The sequence below is a fragment of the Silene latifolia genome, chromosome 4, assembly GCF_048544455.1.
Source record: "Silene latifolia isolate original U9 population chromosome 4, ASM4854445v1, whole genome shotgun sequence".
In the NCBI taxonomy this organism is placed as follows: Eukaryota; Viridiplantae; Streptophyta; class Magnoliopsida; order Caryophyllales; family Caryophyllaceae; genus Silene; species Silene latifolia.
In genome coordinates, this window is record NC_133529.1 from 102,430,910 (window position 1) to 102,447,612 (window position 16,703).

Genomic DNA, 16,703 nt, shown 5'->3' on the forward strand with positions numbered 1-16,703 from the left:
TGATGTCTACATCGACTAACATGTGCCTACTCAACTAAACTCCGAATATCCGTGGCTCGACCCATATCCCGATCGTCATCAAGTCCAAATCTGTAAGCCAACTGCTTCTCATATGACCGGAAATATCATATGGTTCATCACAGGTCACCCCAATTAAAGAAGGTGCAGTTAACACAGAACCAACACATGTCAATTTCAATAATACAAACACTCGTGACATGATATGAATGCAAGGCAATACGATGAATGAGATACACACGATTCACAAGTCTTCTCCAATCACAATCCCCATATCTACCTCAATCCGGTGACGACATCGCAGCAACACCACCACCAACAGCCGAACCAAGTACGATGATTACCGATGTAAGAATTGATCTCTGTTGCACACAAGTTTAAGGCTAAAGATGTAAAAACAGATTACGTTGCACACAAGTTAAGGCCAAGTAGAACATTTAATTGCCAAATGTATCAATTACGCAAATAAATATATAGCTTCTTCCTACAATGGGACATAAAAACAAGAACACAAAAAAGAATAACAATAAGCTGGCTGAAACTGCCACCATAGGCTACAAAGTCAGAAATATTAATAATACAAAATGCCGTACATCTAACCACAAGTAGCATAAATTAACAATTTAGAAAACAAGATTGATGTCCTTCAGATATATATTCTTTGTAATTACCACTGATCTCTGTAAACAAACCAACCTATGCTATGGAAATGATGTCTCCTCGATCACAGCGGGAAACAATGTACCAACCATCACTGTGATTAAGGCTATTATACAAAAATTTTCATCCAGTTATCACGCCAGCAAGTACGTCGCTCTTCCCTCGGGCAAAAATAGTGTAGACTAAACGAAGTGCATCCAGCCAACCATCTAGAGATTCCCATGAATCCGCTACCTGAGATTTACAAATGGCTTAATCATAGTATAATGGTTAAATTAAACGTAAATGGAGGAGCGGTGGAGGGGCATGATTGCTTACCGAGTAAAATGGTCCATCTACTGTGTTAATGCAAAGTCCTGCTCCAGGGGGTAAAGTTAGATCAGCACAAGCTGACACTGAGACGATATCCGGTATATCAACTTTGACAGCTGAGCTTTTATTATTTGCTCCATCTGTAGGCTTGCCAGAAAGAGACTGTCGTGACGGCTTTTGATCAGATTGGATAAGCTGCGCCATAAAGGATCTTTTATATCATTCATCTCATTTACAAAATGTTGTCCCTAATATCGCTGTCCACATATACTACTATCCCACCACTCTCTCGACTATGAGTATGTCTCTCCAATATATAAAGGAAAAGTTCTCCACATGAAATACATTCATTTCAGACGAGTCTCAATGAGTTCTTGTTGGAACATAGAAACAAAATAATCACTAACATAGCTTGACTTCAAGGAGATTTTAGTGTTGAAAGGTGCACTTACGGATGTGAAAAGTGAAGTCTAAGAGACAATACAAGTTTTCATCCAAGTAAGCATTGAGGAAGTTATTAATACACAAAGCATGCTTAGTATGCGCACTAAAGCATAAAATCAGTATTTAAAATCTTAACAAGGGTTTCATCCGGGAAAAGGAAAGAGGATCTACAGTTTCTGAACAGGCTAATACTACAGCAGGTAACAAGTTCCAAAATTTACCTGATAAAGGCCCTCGTGATTGAGAACAAATTGTGTCCGTTTCCAGTCACTGTGGGGGGCAATGGGATTGCCAGCAGGCGGTGCCGTGAGATATCCAACTTTAAGGTAGGGCAAAGGCAGCTATCAAAAAGAAGAAAAAGGCAAGAGTTCATACTTGATTTGTATCTAAAACCTTTTTTTGGACGAGTATCTAAAACTTTAAAGCATGCATACACCGGTAATTTTAAATTGCTAATGACTACAAGGGCATAGTTAAAAAAAACTGGACAATTCACTATATGATCTATATTTATGCTACTAGGGACCTCTGCACTTCTAATTCTCAATATGTGAATTTCTGAGGAGCAAAAGGTGGCAATTCTTATTTGTTGCAAGCACACGTTAAAAGAATTTTTATCAGACGAGCACATCAAGTCAACATGGTTAGTCGGGAATTTGTGCGTAGAATACAAAAGAGTGAAGTTAGAAAGGCGTTAAGGAAGATGGGATCAAAGAAAGCAGAGGGACCGGATGGTATACCCATAGAAGTTTGGAGGTGCTTGGGGGAGAGAGGAATCGAATGGGTAACCATGCTCTTCAACAAGATTTGGAGTCATCAGCTTGGAAGAGAAGCACTCTTGTCCCTTTGTATAAGAATAAAGGTGATGTTCAAGAGTGTTCCAATTATCAAGGAATTAAAATTACGAGTCATACGATGAAGTTATGGGAGCGGATAATCGAGCAAAGGCTTAGGAAATGTGTAGACATCTCCGATAACCAATTTGGATTTATGCCTCGGAGATCGACTATGGATGCGATTTTTACCATGAGACATGGGGACAAGGGACAAGAAGAAAGACTTGGAAAAGGCATATGATAGAGTACCGAGAGAAGTACTTTGGTGGGCTTTGGTGAGAAAGGGTGTGTCTCGAAAATATATTGACCTCATAAAGGACATGTATGAAGGGGCTAGTGCAAGTGTTCGCACTAATGTTAGGGAGAACGGAAGAATTTCCCATTACCATTGGGGTGCATCAAAGTTTCGGACTTAGTCCTTTTCTCTTTGCTATAGTTATGGATGAGTTGACAAGGGATATTCAAGACGACGTCCCTTGGTGTATGATGGTTGCAGATGTGTTGATTAATGAGACAAAAGAGGGGGTTGAGAGAAAGTTGGAATTGTGGAGGCATACTTTGGAGACTCTCGGGTTTAGGCTAAGTAGGAGAGAGACGAGTATTTGAGGTGCGAGTTCGTTAACGTGGCGGGGTCGAGATCGACAGAGGTGGGAAGTATTATTTTCGATGGAAATGTTGTTGAGGGCAGGGTTACCTAATTCGCGCTCCCCCTTGCGAATTAATTCGCAATTCGTTTTCATCTTAATTCGTCCCAATTCGCTTTCGCTTTTAATTCGCTGAGATGAACGAATTATATGATTATGCTAAAAACCAAAAAAAAAAATCAGGAAAAATTGAAGTATAGACAAGATACCCGATTATTTTGAAGTTTGAAGCCAAGCACAATGATTTGATTCACTATTGTAGATTTAGCTTTAATTTGATTGATTTCTGACAGGGAGTATGATTTTTTTTTTTTAAGCTTTGTTGATATAAACTTTGAAGGCATTTTTAGTAGTACTTGATCAGTTTGTGTTATTTGATCAGTTTTCCGTTATTTAGGTACTTTGGAGACTTGTTTAAAGTAATTTTATCAAGAATAAGTATTTTGCTAAAATAATTTTCGTATTTTATTCATTTTGTAGAGTAGGCGAATTGATTCGAATTAGCGAATTATGATTTCCTTTTGCGAATTGGATTTGACGAATTACCAAATTTTAAAATAATGTAATTCGCCAGCGAATTGATTGAGCGAATCGCGAATTAGAATTAAGAAAGCGAATTGAACGAATTGCGAATCCGGTAACCCTGGTTGAGGGGTCAAATTTCTTTAAATATCTAGGATCTATTATTAAAAAAAAAATGGGGAGTTAGATGGAGATGTGGCTCAAAGAATTAAAGCGGGATGGTTGAAATGGCAAAGTGCTATAGGGTTTTTATGCGATAAAGATATGCCTCAAGGATTACAGGGAAATTATCGCACGGCGATTAGGCCTGCCTTACTTTACGGCTCCGAGTATTGGGCCGTGAAACATTGTCACATTCAAAATTCAAAAGATGAGCGTGGCGGAGATGCGTATGTTCAGGTGGATGTGTGGCCATACATGGAAAGATCGATTAAAGAATGAGGTGATTAGGGAAAAGGTGAAAGTGGCGTCAATAGAGGACAAAGATCAGGGTTACCGGATTCGCAATTCGTTCAATTCGCTTTCTTAATTCTAATTCGCGATAATTACATTATTTTAAAATTCGGTAATTCGTCAAATACAATTCGCAAAGGGAAATCATAATTCACTAATTCGAATCAATTCGCCTACTCTACAAAATGAATAAAATACGAAAATTATTTTAGCAAAATACTTATTCTTGATAAAATTACTTTAAACAAGTCTCCAAAGTACCTAAATAACGGAAAACTGACCAAATAACAGAAACTGATCAAGTACTACTAAATCTGCCTTCAAAGTTTATATCAACAAAGCTAAAAAAAATCATACTCCATGTCAGAAATCAAAATCAAATTAAAGCTAAATCTACAAATCTACAATAGTGAATCAAATCATTGTGCTTGGCTTCAAAGTTCAAACTTCAAAATAATCAGGTATCTTGTCTATACTTCAATTTTTCCTGATTTTTTTTGTTTTTAGCATAATCATATAATTCGCTCATCTCAGCGAATTAGGACGAATTAAGATGAAAACGAATTGCGAATTAATTCGCAATTCGGAGGGGGGTGGGGGGGCGAATTAGGTAACCCTGGGACAGATGATGGAAAACCGACTAAGATGGTTTGGCCATGTGAGAAGGAGACCTATGGACGCACTAGTTAGGAAGCTCGAGACCTGGGGAACAGAAAAGGTTGCTAGGGGTTGAGGGAGACCAAAACAAATGGCTAAGATGGTTTGGCCATGTGAGAAGGAGACCTATGGACGCACTAGTTAGGAAGATGGAGACCTGGGGAACAGAAAAGGTTGCTAGGGGTTGAGGGAGACCAAAACAAATGGCTCAGCCAGCACGATATGGGATTTCTCGGGCTTAATGAGGGAATGGTGACGGATAGGGCACAATGGAGGCCAATGATACATGTGGATTTTTTAGTATTTGACGTTATTTGAAATATTTAATGTTTTTATTTAATTTTTAAAAATTTATTTGTTCTTTTCGGATTTATTACACCCTTTTAACAACTTTCTTATATATTAATACTTGGTTCACTTTTAAGGTATTCCGGATCCTTAAGTTTTACTTCGGTTTTCAAAATCGTTTTAATCTTTATTCTCGATTTAAATTCTAAGTTTTTAAAAAAGAAATACGGACTTCGATTTTAAAACCTATAAGTTTAACTGACTTTTGTATTATGTTTCACTCCCCTTTTGGTTTTTCAAATTTTGTTTTCTATTTTTTCGCATTTTGAGGTGTAAGTTCACCCTTGGACGGTTCTAAAGGATGATTCATGTGAGCCGACCCCAAATCATTTTGCGATTAAAGCTCTGATGTTGTTGTTGTTGTTGTTTTAGCACATCAAGTCAACAAATGAATTAAGATTGAGTTACTTCCAAAGGAAAAAAAATTAGTGTGAAAACTGTCATCCTTTCAATCAGCCTTTGTGTAATAGTGAATGGCTGTATAACAGCATACTCCATCACGCCAATTAGTTTGTTTTTGCAATTTGACGACTAATAGACAACTGGAGTTACCAGAAGAGGGGTAATGATGAGCATTAAAGGTTCATTAAGCCTGTCTAACTAAACATCCGACTCAATATCAAGACAAGGGGAAAAAAAGAGAAGTAGCTAGAGCCACATAATAGGTATACAGTCATGAATCCATCTTTTCTACTGACATGTTGAGGGAATAGAAGCTTTTACCATTGAACGAACTAGCCTGAGCGCACTGCGATAGACCTGATAAGAAAGAGATACTGTCACAATCAGAATATCGTCAATGAGTAACTGTGTGTTACATAGAATCTAGTCAAGCTAATAAAAAATTATATTAAATGTGTCCATTTCTCAGCAACACACAGCCACACAGTCACATACTAATAGATATCACTGGGAGTTCAGCAGGTCAATACAACAAAGTGGGAGGATTTTCTTTTTCTTTCCAACAAAGCGGGAATATTAGAGGGGTCTCAAGAGCCTCAATTCATGAGAAGATAAAAGTGAAAATAACAAAAAAAAATTACAAAGAGACTACCGGGTAATTAGGCTTCAGCGCGTGTGCAGCCGCAATATAAATAGCACACTGACTGTATAACTCATTGGGTGATACGTCCTTTGAACTACCTGATCCCCCAATTCTTAGCAAGTCCTCTGCCAAACCATACTGCAAAACCAGAAGAGGAAATATAACTTGCCTATCCACGCAGAAAAACGAGCTGGTCAAAAATATATCGAAAAGAAATGAAACTGGTAAAACAGAAAGTATCGTAGACAAACCAGAACGGTGCCAAGATTGTAGATAGCTCTATGAAAGTCAAACTGCAACTGAATTGCTGATCGGAACTGCATTAAGGAGCAAAACAGAAAACAATTGAGACAATGACAGACTTCAAGACCTTCTCCGTATGTGGTAAAGTTGAACTAAAATGACTTCAGTACGGGGAAAAAAAACAAGTACCTTACTGATAGCCATCTTAACAATGTTGTGCTTTTCCTTTGCAGGAACAATAGCACTAAGCTCCTGTATAACAAATTATGATGTTATGAATAGAAAAATTGCTGAGACTTAATTTTCAGATATCTTTATGATCCTAAATACACTCTGTCTGAATCCTTTCCTCCTATTTATCTAACCTTCTCCCTGTACATAGTTAAATTTGCTTTTAGTTACCTGAAGCGCAAGTCCCCAGTTGTTGAGTGCCTGGAAATGATCAATGAGATCATTAAGCATCACAAAGAAATACATAAATTGAAAGAAGGGGAAAAAAAAAAAAAAAAAAAAAGAGAGGGAGAGGTTAGGAACTCATGGAATGCAACTTTGGGTGAGAGTAAAATACAAAACATTGATCAAAAATAGACTCGTACCTGGGGACTATTCCAGTTCAACTCAACAGCTTTTTCATAGTGATCGGTGGCCTGAGAGATACAAAATGAAGATTAAATATACTTAATGTGCGAAGACACTGAACGCAGAGGCACTGAAAATCTGTCTTTTTTAACTAAAACTTGGTTTCAATAAAGGTTAGCAGCTTAGGCACTAATGACAAGAAACATGTAAGGTTATTTCACCGGAAGTCCAGAACAAATATTGAACTAAAAATAATTACATATGCAGACTGTTACATATACATATTATGTCACACAACTAAACAATAGGAAAACCTACTCACCTGCTTCCACAATTCTTCAGCCTCTTTCGTGCGGCCACGCATTCTCGCTCGATCAGAGATAGCAATAGCCCAATTATAAAATGCCTGCATATAATGTTCCCCACTTGTATTTTATTTCATAAACTCATAAAGTGTGCAACTTTTATAGACAAAAAAGAACTCAGTAAATCTTGAATGATATATGTCTCTTAATACCCCTTCCATCCACAACCAAATATATGATGCAAGCCAGGGTTTAAGGGTTAGCAAAAAAAACTGTTGCTACCTGGCCTATGACTCCCATCCTCCCTTATGTCAGTTGAGGCGAGACTCAAATCCCAGACAAACATTCATAACCCTTTTTTTTTTTTTAAAAAAAAAAATGCATTCAGTGAATAGTACGTACATCGTGAAGGCTAGGACAAAGACGGGTAGCCTCTTCATACTTCTTGCAAGCTTCTTCTAAGAGCGCATCTTTAGACGGCGAAGCAGACTCCGGATCAACATTATCTGCACTTTCCTGAAAAAAGTTAACATGAAAAGCAATTTAAGATCATGTAGACCAAAAATCTTTGCAATTTAAAACATCACTTCGTTGTCCAATATCCTAGCACACAGATCTTTGCATGGAAGTTGGAACCATCTAACTATGAGGTTGTCCTAGTTACCTATACAATTAAGGGTGTGTTTGGATGGAGGGATTTGGTGGGAAAAGAAAGGGAAGGAGAGTATGAGATTTAAAATCCCTTGTTTGGATAGTAAAATAAGTTTGGAGGGAAATGAAGGGGGAAGGATTTGGGGGGATCCATTCTCCCTCCTCCAAGGCAAATGAAAATCTCTCCACAATAGGCAAGATTTGGAGGAAAATTGTATCCAAACACCCACATCCCATTTCCCCTCCCCTTCCCTTCACTCCCTTTCTCTTCCCTCCCTCCCTCTCCCTTCCCTTTCCCTCCACTTTTGCTATCCAACACACCCTAAATGAAGAATATTAAAGGGTGTGTTTGGATAGGAGGATTTGGAGGGAAAGGGAGGAGGGATGGAAAATCCATTGTTTGGTTAGCAAAATGGAGGTGGAGGGATTTGGAGAGAAGGGAAAATGGATCCCTCCAATTCCCTCCTCCAAGCCAAATTATTTCCCCTCCAACAAAGGAAAGATTTGAAGGGAAAATGGCCTTCTCCATTCTCCCTCCCCTTCCCTTCCCTCCCCTCCCTCCCCCTCCCCTCCCTTTCCCTCCTTTTTTGATATCCAAACAAGGGCTAAATATTCAGAATATTTGAGCTGTTCTTGTCGTAAGATGGTGTTACGGAGCCTTGCTAATTCTTATATCACACATTGGGAGTTTGGACATACAAGTCCGAGTGACCGAGACACTTTCAGAGCATCTAGCTATGCAAAAATTAGCTAATACCTATTTGACAACAATGTTCAAATTTCAAAAGGATCGTGAGGAAGATCATGACAAGACATAGCACAAAAACAATAAGATGATAACAACGTATGAGAAATGTCAGTACAAAGAAACAAAACACTGAAGCTTGTTTGAACAAGAATTTGGAGGGAAACAATTTCCTCTATTTGGGTAGCAAAATGGGGTGGCGGGATTTGGAGACGAGGGAAAATGGATCCCTTATTTTCCCTCCTACCAGACAAATTATTTTCCCTCCTACAAACTATAGAGGAAAGATTTAGAGGGAAAACTCCCTCCCTTTCCCTCCATTTTTTGTATCCAAACAAAGGGTTAATCTATGTTATCATCTACTACCAACAACATCCCCATTGAAGGCTCGGCTGTGAGGAGGAGGAAAAAACATTCATGACAAAAATGGGAGTGATACCTGAAGCACTAAAGCCCAATTGTAAAGGGCATCATAATCCCCTGAGTTTCTCTCAATCGCGCTAGCATACCTGATTACGGTCGCAAAAACAATACAACACAAGTGAGAGGCATGCGATAAAGAGGTACAAATTGAAGCAACCTACTTAAGCTTTATCAACACTTGGACATATAAAATCACAATCATACGCAATTCTTCAAAAAGAAAGTACAGGTGGCTGCTCTGAAAAAAATTAAAAGTAGAAATTGTTGGCAAAAATGCAAACCTTTTAGCAGCATAAGTAAGAATCCTTTGGCGGGATCGGCCTTCCTCGTCAACACCAGTAACGCTATTGATAAGTTCCATAGCAGCATTGTTCTGAAATGAATGCTGAGAACCATTTTCACTGGCAACACCAAATAGGTAGCAATCTCAAGTCATGATATAGTACAAATCTTGACAATGTTCACCGTATCTAGACTAAAGGCATTGTTTGAATACGATATTGAGAGGGAAGGGAAATGGAACGAGGGTATTCTACCTCCACATGTTTCCTATACTAGAAAAATCTTATACGAATGAAAATAGATCTTCCCCTCACCTCTGATTCAATCTACCATCCAAACAAGGGGCATTGCATACCTCTTTTTCCCCCTCTAAATCCCTCTATCCAAACAAGATGTTAGAGATATGAAAAGCATAGCTACACTTTACTTAGATACAAAAGCGGAAGGGAAGGGGGGTTGTAAATTGTTATGAATCTATGACATTTTCCTTTCAGATCTTTCCTATATGTTCGGGCACTTCAACTTAACTTGTAACTAAAAAGCGCGGAATGATCCATTTTTTATCACCTCCATTTCCCACCAGCTCAATTTTGCAAAATCTTAACTAAATCAATTATTAAGATATAGAACCATCTTCTTAAACTTTTGGTTGAGATGATCTTCTCACTCAATTAGCAACATTCTACTAAAAATAAACCGATCCATTAACCACCTCCTTCTGGTCATCCTCCTTCCCTCCTACTGAATTTCACTAAGCAAACAAACGGAAATCGATCCCCTTCATTTCCCTCCAAATCCTTTCACCCAAACAAAGGGCTTAGCTAAATCAGCAACCAAAATTGCAACAAATTACTCCCTTTGTCTCGATCATTGTATGTTCTTCGTGGTGAATATTTTAATCAAAGGTAAACAAATGGTTGAGACGGATGGAATAAATCAATTCCAATCCAAAATCAGGAAACAAACAATAGCAACGAAACAAAAGAAGAAGAAAAGGAAGAACCTGAGAGGAGTATTGGAAGAATGAACAGGAGACGGAGTAACATCAGGAGAAGGAGAAGTATCAGTCTTCAATCCACCTAATAATTCTCTCATCGTCAACTTTTTCCCTACTTGTTCTTCAACGCCATTTTTATTCACTTGTTCAGATTGCAATGATGATGATACGACGTCGTTGGATCCGTTACCGAGTTCCCCGTTTTCCAGCTTCGGATGCGGATCTCTTCCCGAGGCTACCTCCGAAGATTCTTCTTCGGTTATAGGTTCGGGTAGTGGTACCTCCACGTCCTCATTATCCGAACCTGTAGCCATTGTTGTTGTAATTGGAAGAAATGAGGGAAGCGAGATCTGTGTTAGTGTTCGGAGTCCTACTTCCTCGCTCGCTCGCTCGCTTGCTTTCCCCTGCTTTTTTGCAATCACCGATCTATGTAATATCACCTTGTGTGATTAATTGACTATGTCACCACTACAATGTCTGGTGAATCCAAATACAATATTAGCTTAAAACCGTCTCATAAAAAAATTAATATTCGATTTTAAGTGCTTTTTAATTCCTTTTTTTTGGTACGCTTTAATTCTGTTTTATAAAGTGAAATAAATTAGATTAATCCTAGCAAAAGCTAATCCTCATGCTTTTCGATTAGCGACATAAATTGAAACCATTAACTTTACACCATCTCGGAAAACTTGTACACGAGTGCTCAAGTGAATGTCTATTAGTTAAGTCAGTAAAGTCACAAGAGGTGATACAAATGACCGGAGTTCATACCCCATCAGCAACAAAATCGTCCTTGTGCCTCCTTCTACACCAAAAGCATAGAGTGTTCAACAAAGGTCATACCTCCTTTATTTCATTTCCAGAGCTCGTAAATATGACCCGATACGACAAATTCGACCCGTCCAAAAACCGACTTGACAGAATCTGAAAATTTAATAACCCAAAACAGACCTGACGGCCTATTTGCGACCCGATACAACTCGACGATCAGTGACCCGAACTCGGGACTTAATATGAACCTGACCCAATATTAACTCGATAAGATCATAAGATTCATGACGGGACAATTATAAAGCTTTATATTGATCCAAATAAAAACCATTTTCTAATGTATTAGATGTTGAAGCTGAGGATAGTTCTCCTCGAGCGACCTTAGTCGGAGTGAACGTGAACGGTGTGTTTCATTTACACTTCAATTTTGGCATTACTTTGGGTTGATGCCCTCAACTCCTCTAGTGAACCAATGATAACGAATAAGAAATGAAAACGGGAAAAATACACTTCCTTCGTCTCAATTATTCATTTACTTTTTTCATTATTTGTATATGAGGTATTTTAATCAAAGTTAAACAAATAAATGGAATAGAGGAAGTACTCTAATTTTGAAACGAGTTAAAACAAAACAGGAGAAAACGAAGTTTGCACCATCCTACGTGATAACATAAAAGTCCTGATAAAAGTGAGCTACAACTCTGTAGGGCAGAGTTCTCCGGCAAACCGAAACCCAGCATCCCACAATTAAAAAGAGCTTAACGTCGACACGACATACAGCACTAATGTGCAAAAGCTTTTTAACCACCAAGTTACCGACTAGAGTACTACTCCGTAATTAAACTTGATCATACAAGTTCTCTACTTCCTTTGTAGTTTGTTTCATCCAAGCTCTACAAATAGACGAGAAATCCCAAAAACAACACAATGGCAAGGCAGGGGCATCTTAAGTTAGTTGTGTATTTCCAAAAATATACATAAAGAGCATCCCTCTTTCCTCCAAAGTGCACAAAGATAAACAACTGAGTCGACTAGCGAGGACGGATGGGCGTCTTGGATGGGCTCACCCTGCACACAGTTGATCAAAACAGCATTCAGCTCAAATTTGAAGCAAATGATTAATGAAGAGTAGTCCACAAAGTTTACTCAGTTAAACAATATCTGACCTTATGGCCGAGGATCCCAAGACAACTCCGCTGCAATTAAGAGCAGCAGTAGCACTTTCAGCCTGGAAAAGTAACATGTGTATAGATAGTATTAGAGGGGTGTGAAATCAATCATCATCTATAAGGGACTCCTCTTAGTTCTTATACAAACAGCCGACTTTGTCATCTTAAGCAACCAAAGATAATAAAAGCACAAGTCAGTCCAGCTATACATACAGTCATGAACTCAAGTAGTAGAGTACAGTAGTACACGTTAGATGTATTTATAAATTACTCAAACAATCATGCGTATTTGTGGCACGAATACTATCGCTGCAGGTTAAGGTTAATAAGGTACCATGTTAGATCCAGCAGTAGTTTGACTAGTTTCTTCATACAGTCATGTATTAATAGGGTAAATCGTGCCGCAGCATTAAGTTCACGAAACACGACTCTTGGTTTCTTTTACAGATAAATTAAAGCCTACATATCTCACCTCTGCCTTTAAAAAGGCAATGGAACAACAATCCTAAAAACTGTAAGCAATTGAGAAGGGAAGATTACTGAAAACTAATAAAAGCATAACACCTATGGTAGCCCAATGTAACCTTCAAACAAAAGCTTAAGACAGTTCGATTTTAGAGAGTGAAAGGGGCTTGGTTTCAAGAAAAGGAACATAACAACAGAAGTTCAGAACAGACATTTCTGGCATGTAGCATTGTTACAGAATTTTGTTTAAAATCGAGCAAAATGAACGTGTATGAGAGCGAAAAAAAATTATCTTTAAAAAAAGATAATCTCAATGCCTCAAACCACATTTTAGCAAAACAAGGCTATTCCCTAAAAAAGGCTCAGCATGAATTTCCATATAAAATTAGTATCCTTTAAAAACATCAGTGCAAAGGGGCATCAAATGGAAAGATAGAGATGTCAAGGATAAGTTTCATTGAAAGTTCGATATCAAGCATGAATTATGCAGAATTAGTGCCTTTTAGCCAGGGGTTTTAAAATTTAAACAAAATAAACGTGGAATAACACTCCTCGCTAATCATATCTTGACCACTTGATGAAAGTAAAAGAGTCTCCAATAACAGCTGGTCAGCTGTTAATTAATGGATTCCTATTCCCAAAAGCCATTAAAAAAAAAAAAAAAAACTTTACGGGCGATAAAATGTGGTATAGGTGTTCCGTGTAGTCATGTATTCCAAATCAACTTCAGAAGTGTTGATAATTTCGATGCTTAAAGATGTAAAATAAATCAACCTTTCAAAACAAGTCCTAGTTGCACTAAGAGGAGGAAGGAGGGACTGTCTCTACTCTCTCGGTAACCCATGGAACAACTGTCAGGGTCCATTAGAGAATAGGGAAAAATGTCATCGTGGTAGAGAACTTGCTTTAGCCAAAAAAAAAAAAAAAAAGAAATTGGAGCTCAAATACAACACTATTTGCAACTTGAAAGGGAGCAGTGTATATATTTAGTAATAAAAATATAAAATTATGGGAATAGGAAAGTAATTACCATTACAAACTCAACAAAGGCAATACGAGTGGGATGGCGATTATCCCCTAACATCTTTGAGCGATAAACCTGGATTCAACAACAAATACTTGAAACAAGCAATTCAAAAGACCAGGCCACCTGCAACAATAAATGATACTAATGTGCAAAAATATCCATGACGGAAAGTAGCCACAAACCTGTCCACAGACTGACTCGAAGAAAAGTTTAAGGTCAGCTTGAGAAACCTGAAATGCAACACAATACACATCAAGCTAACTGGGATGATATGATGAGACGAGGATAGAGTGTTAAGCACCTTCTTATCAATGTTGGTGCAGTAAATGGTTCGTGCACACATCTCTCGCTCGTTTTCAGACTGAAGACAAAAACAACATAGTAAATACAAAGAATTAAAACAAAAAGGGAATTGATGAGCCAAGTAAAGAAAGACCAAAGGGGCAAAGACCTGAGGCAAAAAGGTAGGGTTAACAGGAGCAATAGCAGTCTTGGAAGGCAGAACTTTGACAGGGTGGAAGTCAAGTATGGTTCCTGAGATACTCAAGGCAGCACGAGCACCGTCTGAAGCAATGACAAGGAATGGATAAAAGAATAAGGGAAAAAACACTACAGTAAAAAAAGATGAATGAATCCATGTGGGTGTTGGGTGTTACCTTCATCGGTGAACTCAATGAACGCAAAGCGAAGTACAGAATTAGGGTCACCACAGATACGACAGTCAACAACCTACAACAGCAATAAAAACAAAAACAATAGATGCTTAATCCCAGAATAATTTGGGGCCTGCTGACAAGAGACAACGGTCATTGATCTAAAGAGCGAGAAACCGGGGGTCACACTGACAGCATAAACGAGAGGATTGCATAAACTAAAAAAAATGGAAAATAAGTTTGAGGGAGTACACACACTGCCACAATTGATGAAAAGAGATGCAAGCTGCTCCTCAGTGACCTGGAAAAAAAGGATAGAGAAGAGTTAATGATTTGAAACTAGAGGAGCTACACAATACTAAAGGGTGACCAAACCAGCCCTGCAAAAGAGCAACTTGACCAAAAACCGAAAATTTTAACTAAAAAGTTCATTTTTTAATGATTTGAAACTAGAGGAGCTACACAAGACTAAAGGGTGACCAAACCAGCCCTGCAAAAGAGCAACTTGACCAAAAACCGAAATTTTTTACTAAAAAAGTTCATTTTTTAATGATTTGAAACTAGAGGAGCTACACAAGACTAAAGGGTGACCAAACCAGCACTGGAAAAGAGTAACTTGACCAAAAACCGAAAATTTTAACTAAAAAGTTCATTTTTTTGGCGGCAGCCCCTAACCTGATGGTGAATCTCAGAGACGAATACAGTCCTCCTGATAACTTCATCTCTTTGAGCCTGGCCAGTTCTACTCCTGTTAGACCGGCTTTTGCGATGTCTTGGAACAGGACGCTGCTGCTGATGCTGGTGGAAGCGAGGGTGTTGGGTGACGCCGCTCCAATGGTGCGAAGGTGGCACAAATTCTCTAGCCAAAGGGTTTAGTTTTGACATCATATTTTCCACTTCCCTCATTTCCCTCGCATCCACACCATTCCTCTTAACCAATGCCATCTTCAAATTCTTCAATTGAACAACAATTCCTACACTCACACCTAATCACATCAATTCAATTCAAAAAACAACACAAACCCACATTTCATAACAATATTATGCTTTGCACAAAGTAAAGAACTTCCCCTTTTTTTCTCACATACAACAAATTCAATTCACAAAATTTCATACCAACCAAACTAAACTACCCATTAAATAAACAACGCTAATAATCATGAAAAAGGAAAAAAACCAATTTTTTTTTTTTTTGAGAAGGTAAAAAAACCAAATATTTTTTTATTTCATGCCAACCAAACTAAACTACCCACTAATGGAACAACATCAATAATCATGATTTCATGAAAAAAAGCAACAAAATCAAATATAATGCTTTGTAAAAAGTAAAGAACTTCAAATTCAATTCAAAAAAACAAAACAAACCCACATTTCTTACCAACCAAACTCAACTAACCATTAATTGAACAACATAAATAATCATGATTCATGAAAAAAAAAATTTAGAAAACCAAAATATTATGCACAAAGTAAAGAAATTACCTTATTTTGAGCAACAAGTTTGATGAAGGATCAAGACACAAACAAGAATTGAAGAAAACCAAGTAAATAAATACTACCAACTACAAATGAAGGACAATTAGAGCATATAGTGTGGAGAAAGTGTCCTGAGGATTCTTTGGTTTTAGTAGTGATAGTACTAGAGTAGCATATAAAAGACAATCAACCTTTATGTTGTTTTTTGGAGTGATTTACTTTGAGCATTACATTTTGCTGATTTTTACTGCCAATATTTGTCGTTTATTTGTGAAATTCATGGCTTTGGTGAAAACTTGGTTTTGGTAAAAGGCTGTCTCCAAATCCTTCCTTAAACGGCAACAATCGTTGCTTTATTCAGACCCTCCTTGTCTTGTTTTTACGGGTTTCACTATTGATGACTAGGTCTACTACATTTTTACACCTATGGATATGACCTATGTATCTAGGGACTAGCGATGTTTTTTTTTTTTTTTTTTTTTTTTTGGGTAAAATGTAAGACTAGCGATGTTATTATCCGTTGAGATCGAAAAACTGGATCGGAATATAGGAGATCAGAGTCGGGACTAAAAATTCCAGTTCGGCCATTGATCCATTTCTTTTAAGGGTTTGGTTCTCGATTAGTTTTGTTTGGGCCTGATTTTTTTTTTTCCCATCAACTCTTCTATAGGATCGTCCTATATCATAGGACAATAGGACATAAAGGACTGACTCAAAAGGAGAAAAGCCCAAAGTTAACATATAATTACATTCATATTTCAGTTTTATTTTGATTACTCGATTTCTTATAATGTATACCGACATATTTAAATATGCAAATTATCAAGATAAAGTATTATGTTACCAAAGTAAACAATTTTTTTACACATTTATTAACTTACTTAGTTGGGCTTTGTGTCATTAAGCTAGTCGTTTGCTAAAAATGGTCATACAGAACAATTTGTGTTTTTTTCCCCAATTTGGATCAGACTTAATTCT

General features: G+C 37.6%; 2 protein-coding genes across 3 annotated transcripts; both read right to left on the reverse strand.

The window, feature by feature from the left end:
• Positions 1-515: 515 nt before the first annotated feature.
• Positions 516-10,652, reverse strand: LOC141653675 (protein HLB1). Its single transcript, XM_074461507.1, has 14 exons — positions 10,171-10,652; positions 9,167-9,286; positions 8,902-8,971; positions 7,469-7,582; positions 7,084-7,167; positions 6,779-6,829; positions 6,585-6,614; positions 6,372-6,434; positions 6,191-6,256; positions 5,949-6,077; positions 5,618-5,653; positions 1,656-1,775; positions 997-1,185; positions 516-912 (listed from the first exon to the last, which is right to left on the reverse strand). Exons 1-14 carry the CDS (start codon positions 10,476-10,478, stop codon positions 802-804), a joined length of 1,491 nt encoding a protein of 496 aa, XP_074317608.1. The 5' UTR covers positions 10,479-10,652; the 3' UTR covers positions 516-801.
• A 904-nt stretch (positions 10,653-11,556) lies between these two features.
• On the reverse strand, positions 11,557-16,179 carry LOC141653676 (polyadenylate-binding protein-interacting protein 11-like). Of its 2 annotated transcripts, none has more exons than XM_074461508.1 (10): positions 15,732-16,179; positions 14,925-15,223; positions 14,506-14,550; positions 14,253-14,325; positions 14,048-14,160; positions 13,898-13,957; positions 13,779-13,826; positions 13,600-13,668; positions 12,102-12,163; positions 11,557-12,003 (listed from the first exon to the last, which is right to left on the reverse strand). In XM_074461508.1, exons 2-10 carry the CDS (start codon positions 15,192-15,194, stop codon positions 11,967-11,969), a joined length of 777 nt encoding a protein of 258 aa, XP_074317609.1. In that variant the 5' UTR covers positions 15,195-15,223; positions 15,732-16,179; the 3' UTR covers positions 11,557-11,966. The 2 variants fall into 2 exon arrangements, with proteins under 2 accessions (XP_074317609.1, XP_074317610.1); XM_074461509.1 differs by having other exon boundaries at positions 14,925-15,235; positions 15,732-15,890.
• Positions 16,180-16,703: the final 524 nt, after the last annotated feature.

Coding starts and splice junctions, on each gene's coding strand:
- LOC141653676 (XM_074461508.1), bottom strand. CDS start 15,194: ATGGCATTGGTTAAGAGGAATGGTGTGGATGCGAGGGAAATGAGGGAA. Junction 14,551..14,924: donor TCTCTGAGATTCACCATCAG/GTTAGGGGCTGC, acceptor CTTTTTTTCCAG/GTCACTGAGGAGCAGCTTGC. Junction 13,669..13,778: donor TCGAGTCAGTCTGTGGACAG/GTTTGTGGCTAC, acceptor TGTTGAATCCAG/GTTTATCGCTCAAAGATGTT.
- LOC141653675 (XM_074461507.1), bottom strand. CDS start 10,478: ATGGCTACAGGTTCGGATAATGAGGACGTGGAGGTACCACTACCCGAA. Junction 7,168..7,468: donor TTTGTCCTAGCCTTCACGAT/GTACGTACTATT, acceptor CATTATATGCAG/GCATTTTATAATTGGGCTAT. Junction 1,776..5,617: donor TCAGGCTAGTTCGTTCAATG/GTAAAAGCTTCT, acceptor TCTTTTTGATAG/CTGCCTTTGCCCTACCTTAA.